The following is a 16,776-nucleotide window of genomic DNA, read 5'->3' on the forward strand; positions in this document are numbered from 1 at the left end:
CTGGCATTATAACGAATCGGCGGCGAAGGGTATAAGAGCCATTTGACATCGCCATTCCCACGTGTTCTCTTTCATCCAGCGGCTGAGGCGCCTTCCCTGACCCAAACCCTCCGCCCCCCTCCCCAAGAGTCGACTGGCAACGCAGCCCCCCGGCCTCTTTTGGTGTCGGATGCGAGAGTCTATCCTTAAGTATGGTCTCTTTTCTCTGTCCACAGAATCTTGGGTTCCCAGGCGGGGAGCGACCGGCAACGCTCGGGGAAAGGTGGCAGGCTCTCTGAAAGAGGCCGCCTCTTGTACTTGGGGCCGTGGGGGGGCTGCGGAACCGGGCAGCGCGCACCGAGAGCGGGTTTGGGACTTCCCTCGGAACCGTGTCACTGGACGAGGGTCGGAATTCGAGGCTCTAAGCCATCGTCAGATCTGGGGAATCGGGGTCTTGTTTTGGGATAGTGAGTGAGACTGAATGGCACCACGCCTTGACCTTGAGCTGACAAGCAGGAGACCCTCCTTGAACTGAAAAATTCTCTCTAGAGAGAATACCAGGGCCAACACACCTTATCTGATCTGCTAATTTTCGAGGATGGATTACTTAAACGTTTCCCTTTACGCATTACTAAAAGATTTAAAAATGTAATCTGATGTAAAAATTAAATGAAAAATTTTATTTTTACAACTCAGATGTCTACTTTGAAAGAAGAAATCCTAGAACTAAAAGATAGTAAAGAAAAAAAAAGATAGTAAGGGCTCAGCTTTAGAGAACCTTTTAAATCTTGATGAGTTTCTGTAATTTATTTCAGTTATACTTCCTTTATTATCAAGCTTTTAGGTAGTACCTGTTCACAACTTGTTTTATAATTTACGTGAATTAAAAGATATAATGACAGTGTCAGAGCTGTAAGAGACTTTGGAGATGATTTATCACTCTTATTTTCTAGGTGAAACTTAAATGTGAAAGAAAAAGTGACCTTTGCCCTCTACTCTCTAAGGAGTACTCATGGGCATAGAAACTCCTTAAAATGACTTGACTTAGATTTTACAACCCCCTTAATATCAGACCTGGGGTTAAAACCCAGGTAATCTTGCCTCTATCTAGTCCAGTGCTCATGGACTCCTTTAGGCCTTGAAGACATCCTCTAAACCGGAAAGCTGATGCAGTAATCTTTCAAAAGAATTTTTTGCTCTGATTAATAATATGATGAGTTAGGGTTGCCAGTTAATCAGGCACAATTTCCTAAACCTGCTGCAAATAATATAAAGTAAAGGGACATGTCGTAGAGTCCTATTTTATATCAACATAGCGAGTTAATGCAGATTGGTTTAGACATCTGAGCTATCAAATAAAGAACAGACAGCCCTGGAACAAAAAACATGGCTCACGAGACTGGTTTCTTTCATTTCTTTTTATTGTTAACATTTTACTTATTTGCTTTCTCTTTCAGACATTTTTTTTTTTTTTTGGCTGAACCACTTAAAAGTTGCAGACATCATGACCTTTAACCCTATTTTCTTCATATGTATATCCTTAAGAACATACTTTTACATAGCCACAATATAATTGTCACACATAAGAAGATAACATATTCAAATTTCTCTGATTATCCCCAGAAGCCTTTAACTAAAAAGTGGTTTTTTTTGATTCATGATCCAAAATTCACAACTCTTTAGTCTTGTATTCTAGAATAACCCTTTCTACTCCTTTTCCTTTAACTTCAATTTTTAGAGAAGACCAGTCGTCTTATACATTGTCCCACATTGTGGATGTTCCTAATTGTTCACTCATGATCAGAGTCACATCAAACATTTCTGGCAAGAATACCACATAGGTGTACCACACTGGTTAAGGTGGTGACTGACAGATCTCCTAGTGTTAAGGGAAAGTTTTCTTTTTGTGTAACCTGTGAAATGCTTTGATACTGCAATGGATATATCCTGTTTGCCAACAACCTATCACTGTGTAGTTTTTTTATCTATTCATGAATCTTGCTTGAATCACAAGATTTCCAATTACCAGTACCAGTCATGCTGAACCCAAGATCAATTATAGTGAGTGGCTAAGGACATCAGAAGAATCGCTTACTGTAAACTAAGTTTGAACAAAATTAGAAATTTGACTTGCAGACATGGTACAAATCTGCATATAATTCTGAAGACTAAATAGAGGGTATCTCCCCATCACAGCCTAGTTATTTTCTTTTTTTAATACTCAGAAATTTCAGAGAATTGTTGGTCCTTGTGTGTTCACCTGAACATACATATTACCTGGAAAAACAGGATATTAAGTATTTTTTTAATACATAATAACACATTTGCTAAAGAATTATAACCTCAAACAGACTGAGAAAACTAATTTCACTTGTTGAAAAGGAAGAGGCTTTTCAGAAAATACGATTTAGCCAGCAGAAATTCAGGTTTCATCAAACACTTAGAGCATAAAGAGGGGCCTCAGCAGTCATACTGTAATCCCTTCCTTTTTCAGGTAAGAAATCAGGCCTTACTGGAGACATTCAAGCAAAGATTGGACAACTCCTTTTCCAGAACAGAAAGGAAACCCATGCATCAAGAAAGGTTTGAGCTTGATGACTAACATCTCTTTTCACTCTTAAGTTCCCTGGTTTTATGATATATTTTGACACAAAAATTTCTTAGCATTGCTATAATCATTCTTAAGACCCCTTCCCTCCTTCTCCAGGTTTAAAGCATATAACCAGAGGTATCGTCTTGGTTGGATATTTGCCTCTACAATAACAAATATTTGCCTCTACAATAACAAATATTTGCTTGTAGTAAAAGGTAATTAGGACCAAATAAAAGACCCACTCCAGTATTCTTGCCAGGAGAATCCCATGGACGGAAGAGCCTGGTGGGCTACAGTGCACGGGTCACAAAGGGTCAGACACGGCTGAGCGACTTCACTTCACTTCATATTGCTTCCACTTCTCACTATCAGGTGGTTTGTGTGGCTGTTGGACTTGATCAGTTAGCATAACTAATGATTAAATAACTGGAAAATAGAATGCTGGAAGACTTAGGTCAGACCCAAGTTAGCAAGTAAATTAAAAATCATTTATTCACTCAATCATCTCAAATATTTTCTAGGAACAAGTTCATTCACTTAGGTATACCATAATCGTGATACTGGAAAATATATAATTGAATGATTCTAGAGAAAAGGAGATCATAATGTTAACACAGTGGTCTTTGAGTACTAGAAACATTTTTTTTTAGTTTCTAAATTCTCAAGAAATATTTTATTACTGTTGAAGTGAGATAAACTATTTCATTTTAAGGAGGAGATATACTATTAAGGACTGTATATTAGAAGACAGTACCAAGAACAAATAATATTTGGGGGTGTTCCTCATCTGTATCTCTTCAAAGACTTCACAATAACAATCATCATTTGTCACTATGAATTATATATGAAAGGGGAAGTGATAAGGAGTCAGCACAGTGTTACCAGCTTTTGAAACTAACACAACATTTAAAGATTTCATACTTTCTGCCTCTCTGACCTCTGCCTGATAAAGTCACATGTGAATTTTAAACTGAAGAAATACTGGGATAGTAATAAAAACTGATTTGGGCATTATAATTTGCAAACTTAAGTTCTCACAAAACAAAGGTTTCATTTAACACCTATCCACAAAAGTCATCTTACCAGTTTTCAGGCTGCTTTTGGAGTAGGAAGCCAAAAGAACTCTGGTTCTGATCATTTGCTAACGTTTACTACACTGCACACTGTATCTTATTCTCAGGCAGGGAGTAGAAAGCTTGGCAACCTCGAACTTGGAGATTACTGTAGATTCACATACAGTTGTAAGAAAAAAAAAATACCTTATGCCATTTACCCAGCCTTCCACAATGGTAACATCTTACAAAAGTATAGTACAATATCACAGCCAGGATACTGATACTGATACAGTAAAGATGCAGAACATTTCCATTTCCTTGAAGTCTCACATGTTGCCTTTTTATAGTAACACCCACTTCCCTCCTCCTCAACCCCTGGCAACCACTAATAAGTTCCCTATTTCTATAATTTTGTCATTTCAAGAATGTTATATAAATGGAATCATAATATATGACCTTCTGGGATTGGCCTTTTTCACTTAGCGTAATTCTCTTAGTTTCATCCAAGCTATTGATGTATCAGTACCTCATTCCTTTTTATTGCTGAATAGTATTCTATGGTATGGATGTATTAGTTTGTTTAATCATCTACCTGTTGAAGAATATCTGGATTGCTTCCAATTTTTGACTGTTATGAATAAAGTTTCTATAAACATTCATGTGCAGGTTTTTGTGTGAATATAAGTTTTCATTTCTTTCTGAAAAATGCCCAGAAGTGCAATTGCTGGGTCATATGATAGCTGTATCGGAGAAGGCAATGGCAACCCACTCCAGTACTCTTGGCCTGGAAAATCCCATGGATGGGGGAGCCTGGTGGGCTGCAGTCCCTGGGGTCGCAAAGAGTCGGACATGACTGAGCGACTTCACTTTCACTTTTCACTTTCATGCATTGGAGAAGGAAATGGCAGCCCACTCCAGTGTTCTGGCCTGGAGAACCCCAGGGACGGCGGAGCCTGGTAAGCTGCTGTCTATGGGGTTGCAGAGTCGGACATGACTGATGCAACTTAGCAGCAGCAGCAGCCGCATTCATCATCTATATAATCTTTTTGGTGAAATGTCTTTTGAATATTTTCTAATTGGATTATTTGTGTTTTTACTAGAGTCTGCAGGCTTCTTTATGTTGTCTGGTTATTAGTTATCAGTCAGATATGTAGTTTGCTTTTCACGTGAAGGCTAAGAATTCTTTGCCCTAAAGCCCAAAGATTTTCTCCTATCTTCATAAGTTTTCATAGTTTTATATTCTATATTTAAGTCCCAAATCTATTTTGAGGTAATTTTCGTATAAAGTGAAAGACTTGCTTTGAGGTTAAATTTTCTGCCTATGGATGTACAGTTATCCCAGCACTATTTGTTGGAAAAGCCATCTTCACTTAACTGCTTTTGCACCTTGACCAAAAATCAGTCGGGCTTGTTTGTGTGACTATTTCTGGTTCTCTGTCCTGTTCCGTTGATCTCTGTGTCAGCTTTTCCACCAATACTGTATAATATTAATTACTATAGCTATGTAGTTAAGTCTTGAAATCAAGCAAACTGATTCTTCCTACTTATTATTTTTTTGAATTTAAGTCCATTTGCTTTCCATATAAATTTAAAAATAATCTTGTTTATATTTACAATAAATGTTACTGGGACCATAACAGGAATTGCATTAAGCCTGTGTATCAATTTTGGGAAAATTGACATCATTACTATGCTGAGTCTTCCAGTCCATGAACAGTCTGTCTCTCCATTTAAGTCTTTGATTTCTTTCATCAGCATTTTATAGTTTTCAGCATACAAGTCTTATAGATGCTTTGTCAGATTTACCCTTAAATCTTTTTTGAATGATTATAAATGGCATTCTATTTTTCAGTGTCCATTTGTTCACTGAAAGTATATAGAAATACAGTTTTTGCATGTTTATCTTATATCCTGTGATCTTGCTAAACTATTTTGTTGTAGGAGTTTCTTTGTAGATTCTTTGGGGACTTTGGGATTTTCTATGTTCACAATCATGCCATCTGCAAAGAGGGACAGTTTTATTTTCTTCCTTTACAGTCTGTATGTCTTATTCCTTTTCTCGAGTTACTGCACTGGGTAGAACTTCAAGCAGTATGTTGGATAAGAGTGTTAAGAGCAGACATCTGGCTTTGCTCACTATCTTAGGGCAAAGTATTCAGTTTTTCACCATTAACTGTGTAGTGTGGGGTGTAGGATTTTTTGTAGGCGTACATTACCAAGTTAAAGAAGTTCCCCTCTTTTCCTAATTTTCAGAGTTTTTATCATGAATGGGTACTGACTTTATCAAAAGTTTTTTCTGCATCAATTTATAAGATCATATGACTTTTATTTTTTCATCTATTAAAATGGTGGATCATATTTACATATTGGTGGATTATATTTGCTATTGTTAAGGATTTTTATTTCTATTTTTTATGTCTATTTTATGAAGATATTTTTCTCTAGTTTTCTTGTATGTACCATCTTGTCTAGTTTTAATTATTAGGATAATACTAAATTCATGAATAAGTTGTTAGATTTATGTATATAAAGTTGTTCATAGTTCTGTTCTTTTGAATCTGCAGGGTTTATATTACCATATCCTGTTTTATTCCTGATAATGATAATTTGTGACTTCTTTGTTAGTCTTGCTGGAGGTTTGTCTGTTACAGTCATTTCAAAGGACCATCTTTGTTTCATTGATTTTTGTTTGTTGCTTTGTTTTCATTTTTACTGATTTCTGTTCTTTATTATTTTTGTCCTTCTACATACTTTAAGTGGGTTGCTCTTTTTTAGGTTCTTGAGGTTAAAAAAAATAAAAATAGACTGTTGATTTGAGACAGTTCCCATTTTTTAATTTACTTATTTGGCTGTGTTGGGTCTTAGGTGCAGTGGCAGACTCAGTAGTTGCAGCGCACTTGGCTTAGTTGCCTTGCAGCTTATGGGATCCTAGTTCCCCTACCAGGGATCAAAACCCACATCCCCTGCACTGGGAGGCAAATTCTTAACCACTGGACCACCAGGGAAGTTGCACGAGACATTTCCTCTTTATTATATGTATTTAGTACTATAAAATTTTCCTCTTGGCTCTGATTTAGCTGTGTCACACAAATTTTAGTATGCTATATTTTAGTTTAATTAAATTCTTGAGAGTACCTCTTTGATTCATGGATTATTCAGAAGTGTATTGTTTATATTCCAATGTTTGGAAATTTTCCTGTTATCTGGTGCTGGTTTCTAGTTTGATTCCATGTGGTCTAAGAACAGACTATGTATGATTTCAGTTCTTTTAAATTTATTGAGGGTACTTTACAGCTGAGGATATGGTTTATTTTGGTATATGTTCCAAGGGCACTTGATAAAAAAAATGTGTATTCTGTGGTATTACGTGAAATGTTCTGTAAATGTAGATTGTATCCTGTTGGTTAATGGTGTTAAGTTTTTTATAGTCTTGTGGATTTTGTCGAGTTATTTTATCAGTTGATGGGAGCGGGTGGTTTAAATCTGTAACTATACTTGCCTTTTTCTCCTTTCAGTTCTTTCCATATTTTGCAGCTCTGTTGCTTAAGGCACACATATCTAGAAATACTGTATCTTCTTGATGGATTGACCTTTAATGTCCTTTTCTGTCTCTGGTAAATTCCTTTGCTCTGAAGTCTACTTAATCTAGTATTAATATATCCACTATTTCCTTTGGATAAATGTTTGCATGGTAATCTTTTTCCATCCTCTTGTTTTCACTCTGTATCAGGAGTCCGTTTCTTGTAGACAACATATATTGTATCATTTCTCTAATCCACTCAGCCAATCTGTCTCTTGATTATTTACACCAGTTATATTTAATCTAACTGCTTATTAAGGCTGAAATTTGTTTTGTTTGTTCTAGTTTTTCTTACCTTACTGTGGATTATTTGAATACTTTTTGGAATTTGTTTTTATTAATGTTTTTGAGTGTTATCTCCTTATGTGGTTCTCTTTTAATGGTTGCTCTAGGTATTAAATGAGATATGCAAAGCTTATCATAGTCTAATGATGTCAGCATATTACTACTTTCAGTGAAGTAAGGAAGCCTTTTACTTTCCCATTTATTTTGTTCTTCAGTCACTCAGTCGTGTCTGATCCTTTGTGACCCCATGGACTGCAACATGCCAGGTTCCCTGTCCTTCACTATCTCATGGAGTTTCCTCAAATTCATGTCCATTGAGTTGGTGATGTGGTCTAACCATATCATCCTTTGCCTCCCCCTTCTCCTTTTGCCTTCAGTCTTTCCTAGCATCAGGGTCCAAATAAGCTAGCTCTTCACATCAGGTGGCTAAAGTATTGGAGCTTTAGCTCTGGCTTCCAATGAATATTCAGGGTCGATTTCCCTTAAAACTGACTAGCTCGATCTCCTTGCAGTCCAAGGGATTCTCAAGAGTCTTCTCCATCACTACAGTTTAAAAACATCAGTTCTTCAGCAGTCAGTCTTTATGGTCCAGCCCTCACACCCGTACAGGACTACTGGAAAAATCATAGCTTTGACTATACAGACCTTTGTTGGAAAAGTAATTTTTCTGCTTTTTAATACACTGTCTAGGTTTGTCATAGCTTTCCTTACAAGGAGCAAGTGTCTTTTAACTTCATTTAGAACCACATCAGACAGTTTTGTACTTTTTGCTTCAATTGTCAAATATAATTTAGGAAATTCAAGAAGGGAAATGTACTGTACTTATTCTTTCTTCCTGTGTTGTTCCTCCTTGATGTTCCAAGTCTCCTTTTATAATTTCATTTCTGCTTAGAACTTTAATTCTTTTCAGGCAGGTCTCCTGGCAATGAATTCTCTTAGTTTTCCTTTGTTTGAGAATGTCTTGATTTCACCTTCATTCCTGAAGGGTATTTTTGCCAGATTCAGGTTTCTGGATTGACTGGTGAGAAATCTGCTATCATCCTAATAGTTTATCCCCTATAGATAAGATGTCTCTTTTTCTCTTGCAGATTTCAAAATTTTTTGTCTTTAGTTTTTAAATGTTTGTCCATGATGTATCTTAATGTGGATTTCTTTGTAGTCACACGTTTTGGAATACAATTTAGTTCTTGAATCTATAAACTTCTTTTGCCAAATCTGGGAGGTTTTCAACCACTATTTCTTCCAGTACTTTAACAGCCCTGCTCCTCTTTCTCTTCTTCCAGGACTCTAATAAAACAAATGTTAAATCTTTTGGTACAATCATACAGATCCCTGGTACTCTATTCATTTTTTATATTCTATGCAATATTTTTTGGTTTTTCAGATTGGATAATTCTGTTTTCTGTCTTCCTCCACAGATTCTTTCCTCTATTCCCCCATTCTCGTTCTGCGACTCTGTCTATTGAGCTTATTTGGGGCTTTTTCCCTTTCATATTTTTCACTTTTTGCTGAGCTTTATATTTTCTTCAATTGTTGTAAACATTCTTAATTGTTCATTGAAGCAGTTTTTTTTATAATAGCTGCTGTTACATCTTTGTCAGATAATTCTAGTATCTCTCATCTCAATGTTGGACTTTTACTTTTTGGGATCTTAGTTCTTGGTATGAGGTTTTTTCTTTATAACCTGGAGATTTTGCATCTTGTATTTTGAGACTAGATTTGTTTAAACTTTCTCTTATAGCTGGCTGCTCTGACACTAACTACTTCATTGGGGAGAGGAGGGCATCTCATTACTGCCAGGTGAAGGCAGAAGTGCAAGTTCCTCACTCTGTCACTTGAGGGGTGTGTGTGTTTCAGGCATTTGGGGAATGTTCCTCATCTCTGCTGGTGAGAGTGGGAGTTGTGGCTCTCTACTAGGCCTTCATTGGTACCTCCCTGGCTGAGAGGGACTGGAGTGCCTCATTACTACTCCCCTAATAGCCTCCACTGACACCCCAGGAGGGTGTGGGCTCATTACCATGGGGCGGCAAGCCGGTTCTGAATCTCAGCTAGGACTCCTTTGATACCACCCCAGAGGGAAGGGAGAAAGGTATTTCATCACTGACAACTGAGATGGAAGGCTCCCCATGCAGTTTCCACTGACACTTAGGGGGAGCAGTCCTTATTAATGCCCAGTAAGAATTAAAGCCCCTGTTCCCTAATAGCCCTTCTCTGATGCTACTCTGGTGTGGGAGTTGGAGTGTCTTTTTACAGAGCCTGGTGAGGGTAGAAGTCTACCTGGCATATGCTGATTTGGGTAGAGATGAAGACCACAGTTTTTTCTGTGCTGGCCTGGAGTACAGCAGTTATTGTTTAAAAGTTTTCTATTTTATAGGCTTCCCCGTTCCTAGCCCTTTGGTGAAGATAAGCTTTTGGCTGGGGGTAGGGAAGGACTTTTTGACTCTCCCCATTGGCATTTGCTAATTGCCAGCTTCTTCAGCTCAAGTTTGTGATATATGAGACCCAAAAATGGGGGAGAATCCCCGACTGTGCTGTTTCTCAAATCCCAATGGCCCTAGCTAGTATACTTTCTTCTACTTTTTAGAGTCTGTTTTATGTGTAATGTCCAGGGGTTTAGTTTTACTTAGTGAGACAAATAGCAAAAAGCACATCTACTTCATCCTCCCAGAAGCACAAATCCTAAACCTCATTGTATGATATATTAACAGAATCCTCTATTTCTTTGACTGGTTAGTGATATTTAATAGCAGTCATGAAATGCACCTTACCTCAGAAGCATGGCTGGTTTCATAACTAGCACAGTACTTGGTACATAAATGTTTACTGAGTGATTATCTACCAACATCTACCCGCATCTATCTAGCAAAATTGTAACTGTTAAGATCTCAAACTAAAAAATGTTTGAAGTTGATATTAGAAAATGATGTAATCATTAGGTTTGGGTTTCTATTGTGTCCCATAGTTGAAGGATATGGAATCAGTGTTTCATGACTTAAGTGAGCAAAGAATAACTATAATGGAAGTATCTTACCTGGAACATAACAATCATGATAGTCACAGCAATACCTGAAAAGTTGTGACCTTTAGTTAATTCCTGGTATTTTTCACATAGTTTATGTAGTTAAAAAATATATATCATTTATAAAGCTGTGAAATAAAATAGGAATAAAGAACATTCTTGATAACTTTTTAGGTGTTTATGGAACACTGGGTTGCCTGAATGTTGGGCTAATCCAAAACCGCTACTGCATTGTTTGTAGCAGATACCAAAGAGTTTTTGTAGAAAAGATAGTTTATATTATGTCACTGCTAAACCAAAGATTCTCTAAAATACAGTACGGTTAGACTTTTGGAATAAGACTAGGATAGTAAATAGAAGAGAACTGGTGCTTCCCCTTGCATGTGGAAAAGATAACTTTTTAAAAATGGCAGTAATGCTCATGAACATGCAGGACAGGGACAAAAGAGGAGGGAAGACTAAATGCAAAACAGGGAGTTTTATACATGGTTGGGAATGCTGGAATGGAATTACCATTGATTGCATTTGTTCTTCAAAATGAGAATTTTTTTCACAGTATTAGCTAAGAATGTTATACATATCCGGTTTTATCTTTTTTGTATTGGTTACCAGAAAACTCAAAGCTAAATATAATACATATAAATTGTTAGTTTGCAGTATACAAAATTAGCATGTGTTTTTTCTTCCTTTACATGTTGTTTCTGTTTTAAACAGCTTTGTTTCATACAAATCTTTTATATATTTCATCTGTTTTAGAACTAGCCAGGATAGAATAAGTAATGTGATACATTCCTGTGTCAGAATTAACTGAGCCTGTGTCCTTCACTTAGGATATGTGAAAATCCCAGTAATTTAGAAAGGCTCTTTGACTTCCTTATCTTCACTTCTCTGTTGCCCCCAAGTTAGATCACAAGTGTCACATATTCAGAAGTTTCTGGTAGGTCTTAAGTAGATGGTGTTTGTAAAAAGGATCTTTAATTTTAATAGCAGAGATCTAAGCTGTGCTGGCAACCAGTGGAACAGTTAACTTAAGTACTTATAGAGAGACACCAGAGATTTCTTTCCCAGAAAACTCTACTATGAATGGGGCTTTAACACATGGCTTTGCAAAGTAACAGAGCAAACTGTCTTAAAATTGGAGACTTAGATATATAGGGATTTTGGGTCTTATAGCTAGCTAACATTAAAAAATTAAATTCTAAACTGTAAGGTTCTTATTAATGACCTGGGAAGTTGGGAGGCATGGCATATAATTACATAATCAGTTAGAAATCTATAAAATTTGAACAGTAATTTCAAGTAGACTTGTTTCAGTTCTATTTCATAATCTATTCTTGTTTTTATTACCTTCAATTAGCCTAAAAACATTTGTATACAGACTGACAAAACTTTTTACTTTTAAATCAGGTGACTAATAACTACCAAAAGAATATGGCTGCACAAATACCAGAATCTGATCAGATAAAACAGGTAAGGTAATATAATTAAGGAAAAGGGATTTTACAAAACATAAAGGCATTAGTGAATACAACCATGTCAGTCAGTGATCTCACAAAATATTTATATTTCATTTCCACAGATGGATGTTAAATGATATGAAGCAAATTTTTCAGATAGTTTGAAAGATAATCCAGGAAAGGATAAATATTCAACTAGAAAATCTGACTATATTTTGTAGATCATATTATACCCATTGAAGGTAGTAAAAGAACCTTTCAATTATTACAGGATATTTTGCCTAGATACATCAGTATTTAAAACATTTGTTTTTAAAAACCTGTTATTAAAGAAACTTCTGATTTGTTTATAGTTTAAAGAATTTCTTGGAACCTACAATAAACTTACAGAAACCTGCTTTTTGGACTGTGTTAAAGACTTCACAACAAGAGAAGTAAAACCAGAAGAGGTATGAAAATGGTTGCCCAGTTTTCTCTAAGGTCATCTTAAATTCTCTAAGGTCATCATAAACAATATAAATGGGATGCCCCTAAACATTTTCCTTGTTCCTAGTTATTATAGGAGTTTAGGCTATCTTTTTTTTTCAATTGAAGGATAATTGCTTTACAGTATTTTGCTGTTTTCTGTCAAACCTCAACATGAATCAGTCATGGGTATACACATACCCCCTCCCTTTTGAACCTCCCTCCCACCTCCCTCCCCATCCCACCCCCCTAGGTTGATACAGAGCCCCTGTTTGAGTTTCCTGAGCCAGACAGTAAATTCCCGTGGGCTGTCTATTTTACAGATGGTGATACTAGTTTGCATGTTACTGTTTCCATACATCTCACCGTCTCCTCCCCTCTCCCCATGTCCATAAGTCTATTCTCTATGTCTGTTTCTCCACTGCTGTCCTTTAAATAAATTCTTCAGTACCATTTTTCTAGATTCCCTATATATGCGTTAGAATACAGTATTTATCTTTCTCTTTCTGACTCACTTCACTCTGTAAAATAGGTTTTTGGTTCATTCACCTCATCAGAACTGACTTAAATGTGTTCCTTTTTATGGTTGAGTAATATTCCATTGTGTATATGTACCACAACTTCTTTATCCATTCATCTGTTGATGGTCATCTAGGTTGCTTCCATGTTCTAACTATTGTAAATAGTGCTGCAATGAACAGTGGGATATGTGTGTCTTTTTCAGTTTTGGATTCCTCAGGGTATATGCCTAGGAGAGGGATCGCTGGGTTATATGCTGGTTTTATTCCTAGTTTTTTAAGGAATCTCCATACGGTCTTCCATAGTGGCCATATCAATTTACATTCCCACCAACAGTGCAAAAGCGTTCCCTTTTTTCTACACCCTCTCTATCATTTATTGTTTGTAGACTTTTTGACGATGGCCATTCTGACAGGTGTGAGGTGATATCTCTTTGCAGTTTTGATTTGCATTTCTCTAATAATGAGCAATGTTGAGCATTTCTTCATGTGTTTGTTAGTGAATTTAGGCTACCTTTTATATGTTCCATTGCTCAAAGGAACTTAAACAGCCAAGGACTCTGTGGCATTGAGTTGAATGATATCAAATTTAATATCACAGCCACACTGAACTATGGCAGACTTTTTAAAGAGAAGATGCCTGGGACTTGCTGAATATTGTTCCACAGTAGAGATTCTTTTTTTTTTTTTAATTGGAGGCTAATTACTTAATAATATTGTAATGCTTTTTGCCATACATTGACACGAATCAGCCATGGGTATACATGTATTCCCCAAAGATTCTTACTAATTAGCTTTAATCTCTTCAAAACATTTATGTATTTGCTAAAAGTGACATAAACTTCCTCCAGTGGAAGATGCTGATGAATTTTCATGCCAAGAACTTAACATATTAATATAACCAACAATCCAATAAGTGTTTATTAAATAAATGACAAAGTTTGAGAGATGCTAAGTAAAATAGTCTTAGTAAAAAGTAAAAAGTTGAAAATGAAGAATGCTAAGAATGGGGAATTCGCTGGCAGTCCAGTGGTCAGGACTCTGTGCTTTCACTGCTGACAGCCTGGGTTCAGTCCTGGTCAGGGAACGAAATCCCACATGCCGCACCACATGGCCAAAATTATAATAACAACAACACTGAGAACAGACTTTCTCATTAAAAAGGAACAAACCTGCTACTAGACCTACATTTTGAGAGTCAGAATAACAGATGGGAATGTGGAATTTCACTTACTACTGAAACATATCTACAGAAAATCTAGTCCAGAAGGCAGGGACTTACCATAGTTTTTAGTACCTACAAACTAGTAAGCATTCAGTATATACTAATTTTAATAAATAAATGAAGGTATTAACAGTTGAAAGCTATGATCACTTGTGACTTATTGATACCATTTAATTCTCAAACATATTTGAAGAAAGAAAAGTACCCACTGGTTATTCTTTTAGAATATGTGCAATATTTTTAATTAATATTTTTGTGTTACCTCTTGGGTCTTTTTATTTCTAGACTACCTGTTCAGAACATTGCTTACAGAAGTACTTAAAAATGACTCAACGAATATCTATGAGATTTCAGGAATATCATATTCAGCAGAATGAAGCCCTGGCTGCCAAAGCAGGACTCCTTGGCCAGCCACGATAGAGAAGTCCTAACGGATGGACTTTTGATGAAAAATTGCCAACAGCTATTGCACTGGAAATGAGGATTCACCTGATGGAATCCTCTAAAAGCAGTAGCCACCATGTTAAACCATCTGTCATGACTGGCAAATGGAAACAACTGGAGAAACAAAATTGTTATATACAGGAATAATCAAAATAGAAGGTCTTATTGTTCAATGAAAATAATAAGATGCAACACTTGTTGAGGCCTTCAGATACAGCAGCTTGGTCACTTGATTAGAAAAATAAACCATTGTTTCTTCAATTGTGACTGTTAATTTTAAAGCAAAATATCATGTATGAGATAGAAAAAATTTTATTACTATAAGTAAAATAAATGGAAATATCACTGAGCAGTTGTTTATACTATATAATTCCATAGCATTCTGACTGGACTGTGGATACGCTGAAGTGTTTTTCAATCACGATCATCCTCCAAGTATTCCTGTTCATTCATGTCTGCCTCAAATTGCTGGTAAATACATAAAATGGTTACTTGCTAATCATTTTAATGCATGATCCTTTTCTTGCCTCCCTTCTTGTGTCACGGTGGGCACTACACATTCTTATCCTAGCTACATTTGCATATATCTTCAGGAAACATTCCATCTGACACCAGCTTGGGAATGTTTAAGAGTTGATTATTGTGCTTTAGTGGAGACTGTTGCTTTGCATTTTGTTTAAAAGCTGAGAATCCACCATGAATGATTCCAAGTCAGACCAACAGTATATATTATATTCTCAGCTACTGCATGTCATCAATTGTAATAAAAAGTAAACCAAAGTTAAAGTAGCGTCTTAGAGCCAAACAATTCCAAGCATTTGCAGGAAATTCTAATCGATGTATAAGTACACACAGCAGTTTATCATCAAATGAAATTAATTCGTAAGCCAATTGTTTAATAGTTATCAGTCCATTTACAAATATAAACTTGTAATTAAGAGAATACTAACTAGCCTGTATGTTTAAATTTACCAAAGTGATTTCTGTGTTTTGTCATATTGGAAAGTAGAAGTATTATTCTGCTTTGATAATTTACAGTTTTCTATATTCATTCTATAGGCCATTAGGTCATTTATCTAAGAATACCACTTATAGGCCTCTGTTGACACTGCAGTCAGTCAATAACAGGGATGTCTTTGAAAGTACAAAGATAAACAATGTTAACTTTAAAGTTGAAATGTTGAAACATGTATAATACTCAACAAAATATACAATCCATCATAGTCAAAGGAACATGAAAGAAGAAACTTGTTTCATCTTAAGAAAAGCAAACACAAATTCAGAGATGTTACTCATTTAAAACTTGGGGTCATTCATACACATACTTTGCTATTTTTATCTAATCAAGCCCAACATGGTTATTTATAGTGTTCATTTAACAAAGGTAAATATGTGCTTACCTGGCAAATAAGGGGAATTTTGTGCAATAGCATCTCAAATACCTTGGGAGGAAGTGTGTGTTTGAAAACTTTCAGAAGTTCCTGTGGTTGCCCACACACCAAAAGGGCATTGCTGAGATGTTCAACCCCCATTTGATGCTCTCCTAAATAGATGGGTAAGTTTAGAGCAGGATTTTAAAGTGTATTCTACATTCTAGAATAAAGTATATTCTATATTCTACATATATTCTACAAATATTCAAGAAAGCACCAAGCATTAAAACTACAAAAGCATCTCAAACTAAAGACTATGAACAAGTCTCAAAAAGAATAAATAGTATAAACAGGGGAATGTTGAGCTGCCTTTTAGATTCACTATGATCAGGCTGCAGTGTGAATAACTTTCTGACCCAAATTACCATTTAAAAGTGCACTCTTGAATTGGAAATGTTCATGTTATGCAATTTGGATATGCAAGAGGGAATATTGAGTTTATTTTAAAAAGGCTGGTGTCTGTCATTAGTGATATGAGTTATCTTTACCTATGTGGTTGATGAAATATTACAGATGAAACATCTTGATGTCCTAACTAAATGAGACTTTTACAAAATAGACCGTATTATTAAAGAGCTGAAACACAATTTAGTATTACCATGAATTATGTATCTAGGGGAAGACAGATGAGTTTCAGGATGACTGGCTATAAAATAAGAATGAAAATTTGTGAAGAGTAGAAATTAATGATAGGACTTTAAATTAAAACATGTAATCACTTAG

The 16,776-nt window shown here is 35.9% G+C and overlaps 2 protein-coding genes across 5 annotated transcripts in view; one reads left to right on the forward strand and one right to left on the reverse strand.

The window, feature by feature from the left end:
- TIMM9 (translocase of inner mitochondrial membrane 9) lies at window positions 1-15,119 on the forward strand. Its single transcript, XM_043919351.1, has 5 exons — window positions 1-189; window positions 2,474-2,562; window positions 11,919-11,981; window positions 12,322-12,417; window positions 14,462-15,119. Exons 3-5 carry the CDS (start codon window positions 11,943-11,945, stop codon window positions 14,594-14,596), a joined length of 270 nt encoding a protein of 89 aa, XP_043775286.1. The 5' UTR covers window positions 1-189; window positions 2,474-2,562; window positions 11,919-11,942; the 3' UTR covers window positions 14,597-15,119.
- TOMM20L (translocase of outer mitochondrial membrane 20 like) overlaps window positions 8,110-16,776 on the reverse strand; it is a 20,528-nt gene continuing 11,861 nt past the window's right edge. Inside the window, exons 3-5 of one of the 4 annotated variants that reach the window (XM_043919349.1) lie at window positions 16,021-16,163; window positions 10,524-10,558; window positions 8,110-8,779 (exon numbers count right to left, since the gene is read on the reverse strand). In XM_043919349.1, the coding sequence (XP_043775284.1) occupies window positions 10,547-10,558; window positions 16,021-16,163 (155 nt within the window). In that variant the 3' untranslated portion in view covers window positions 8,110-8,779; window positions 10,524-10,546. Of the gene's footprint in view, window positions 8,780-9,428; window positions 10,559-15,034; window positions 15,089-15,373; window positions 16,164-16,776 lie in introns of those variants that run through there. The other 3 variants (XM_043919348.1, XM_043919350.1, XM_043919345.1) reach the window with 3 other exon arrangements.

Source organism: Cervus elaphus, chromosome 12, assembly GCF_910594005.1.
Source record: "Cervus elaphus chromosome 12, mCerEla1.1, whole genome shotgun sequence".
Lineage (NCBI taxonomy): Eukaryota > Metazoa > Chordata > Mammalia > Artiodactyla > Cervidae > Cervus > Cervus elaphus.

Excerpts from the sequence above, each read along its gene's own strand:
- TIMM9 (XM_043919351.1), top strand. The coding sequence starts at position 11,943 with ATGGCTGCACAAATACCAGAATCTGATCAGATAAAACAG. Across the intron at positions 11,982-12,321 it reads AATCTGATCAGATAAAACAG|TTTAAAGAATTTCTTGGAAC; the intron begins GTAAGGTAATAT and ends ATTTGTTTATAG. Across the intron at positions 12,418-14,461 it reads GAGAAGTAAAACCAGAAGAG|ACTACCTGTTCAGAACATTG; the intron begins GTATGAAAATGG and ends TTTTATTTCTAG.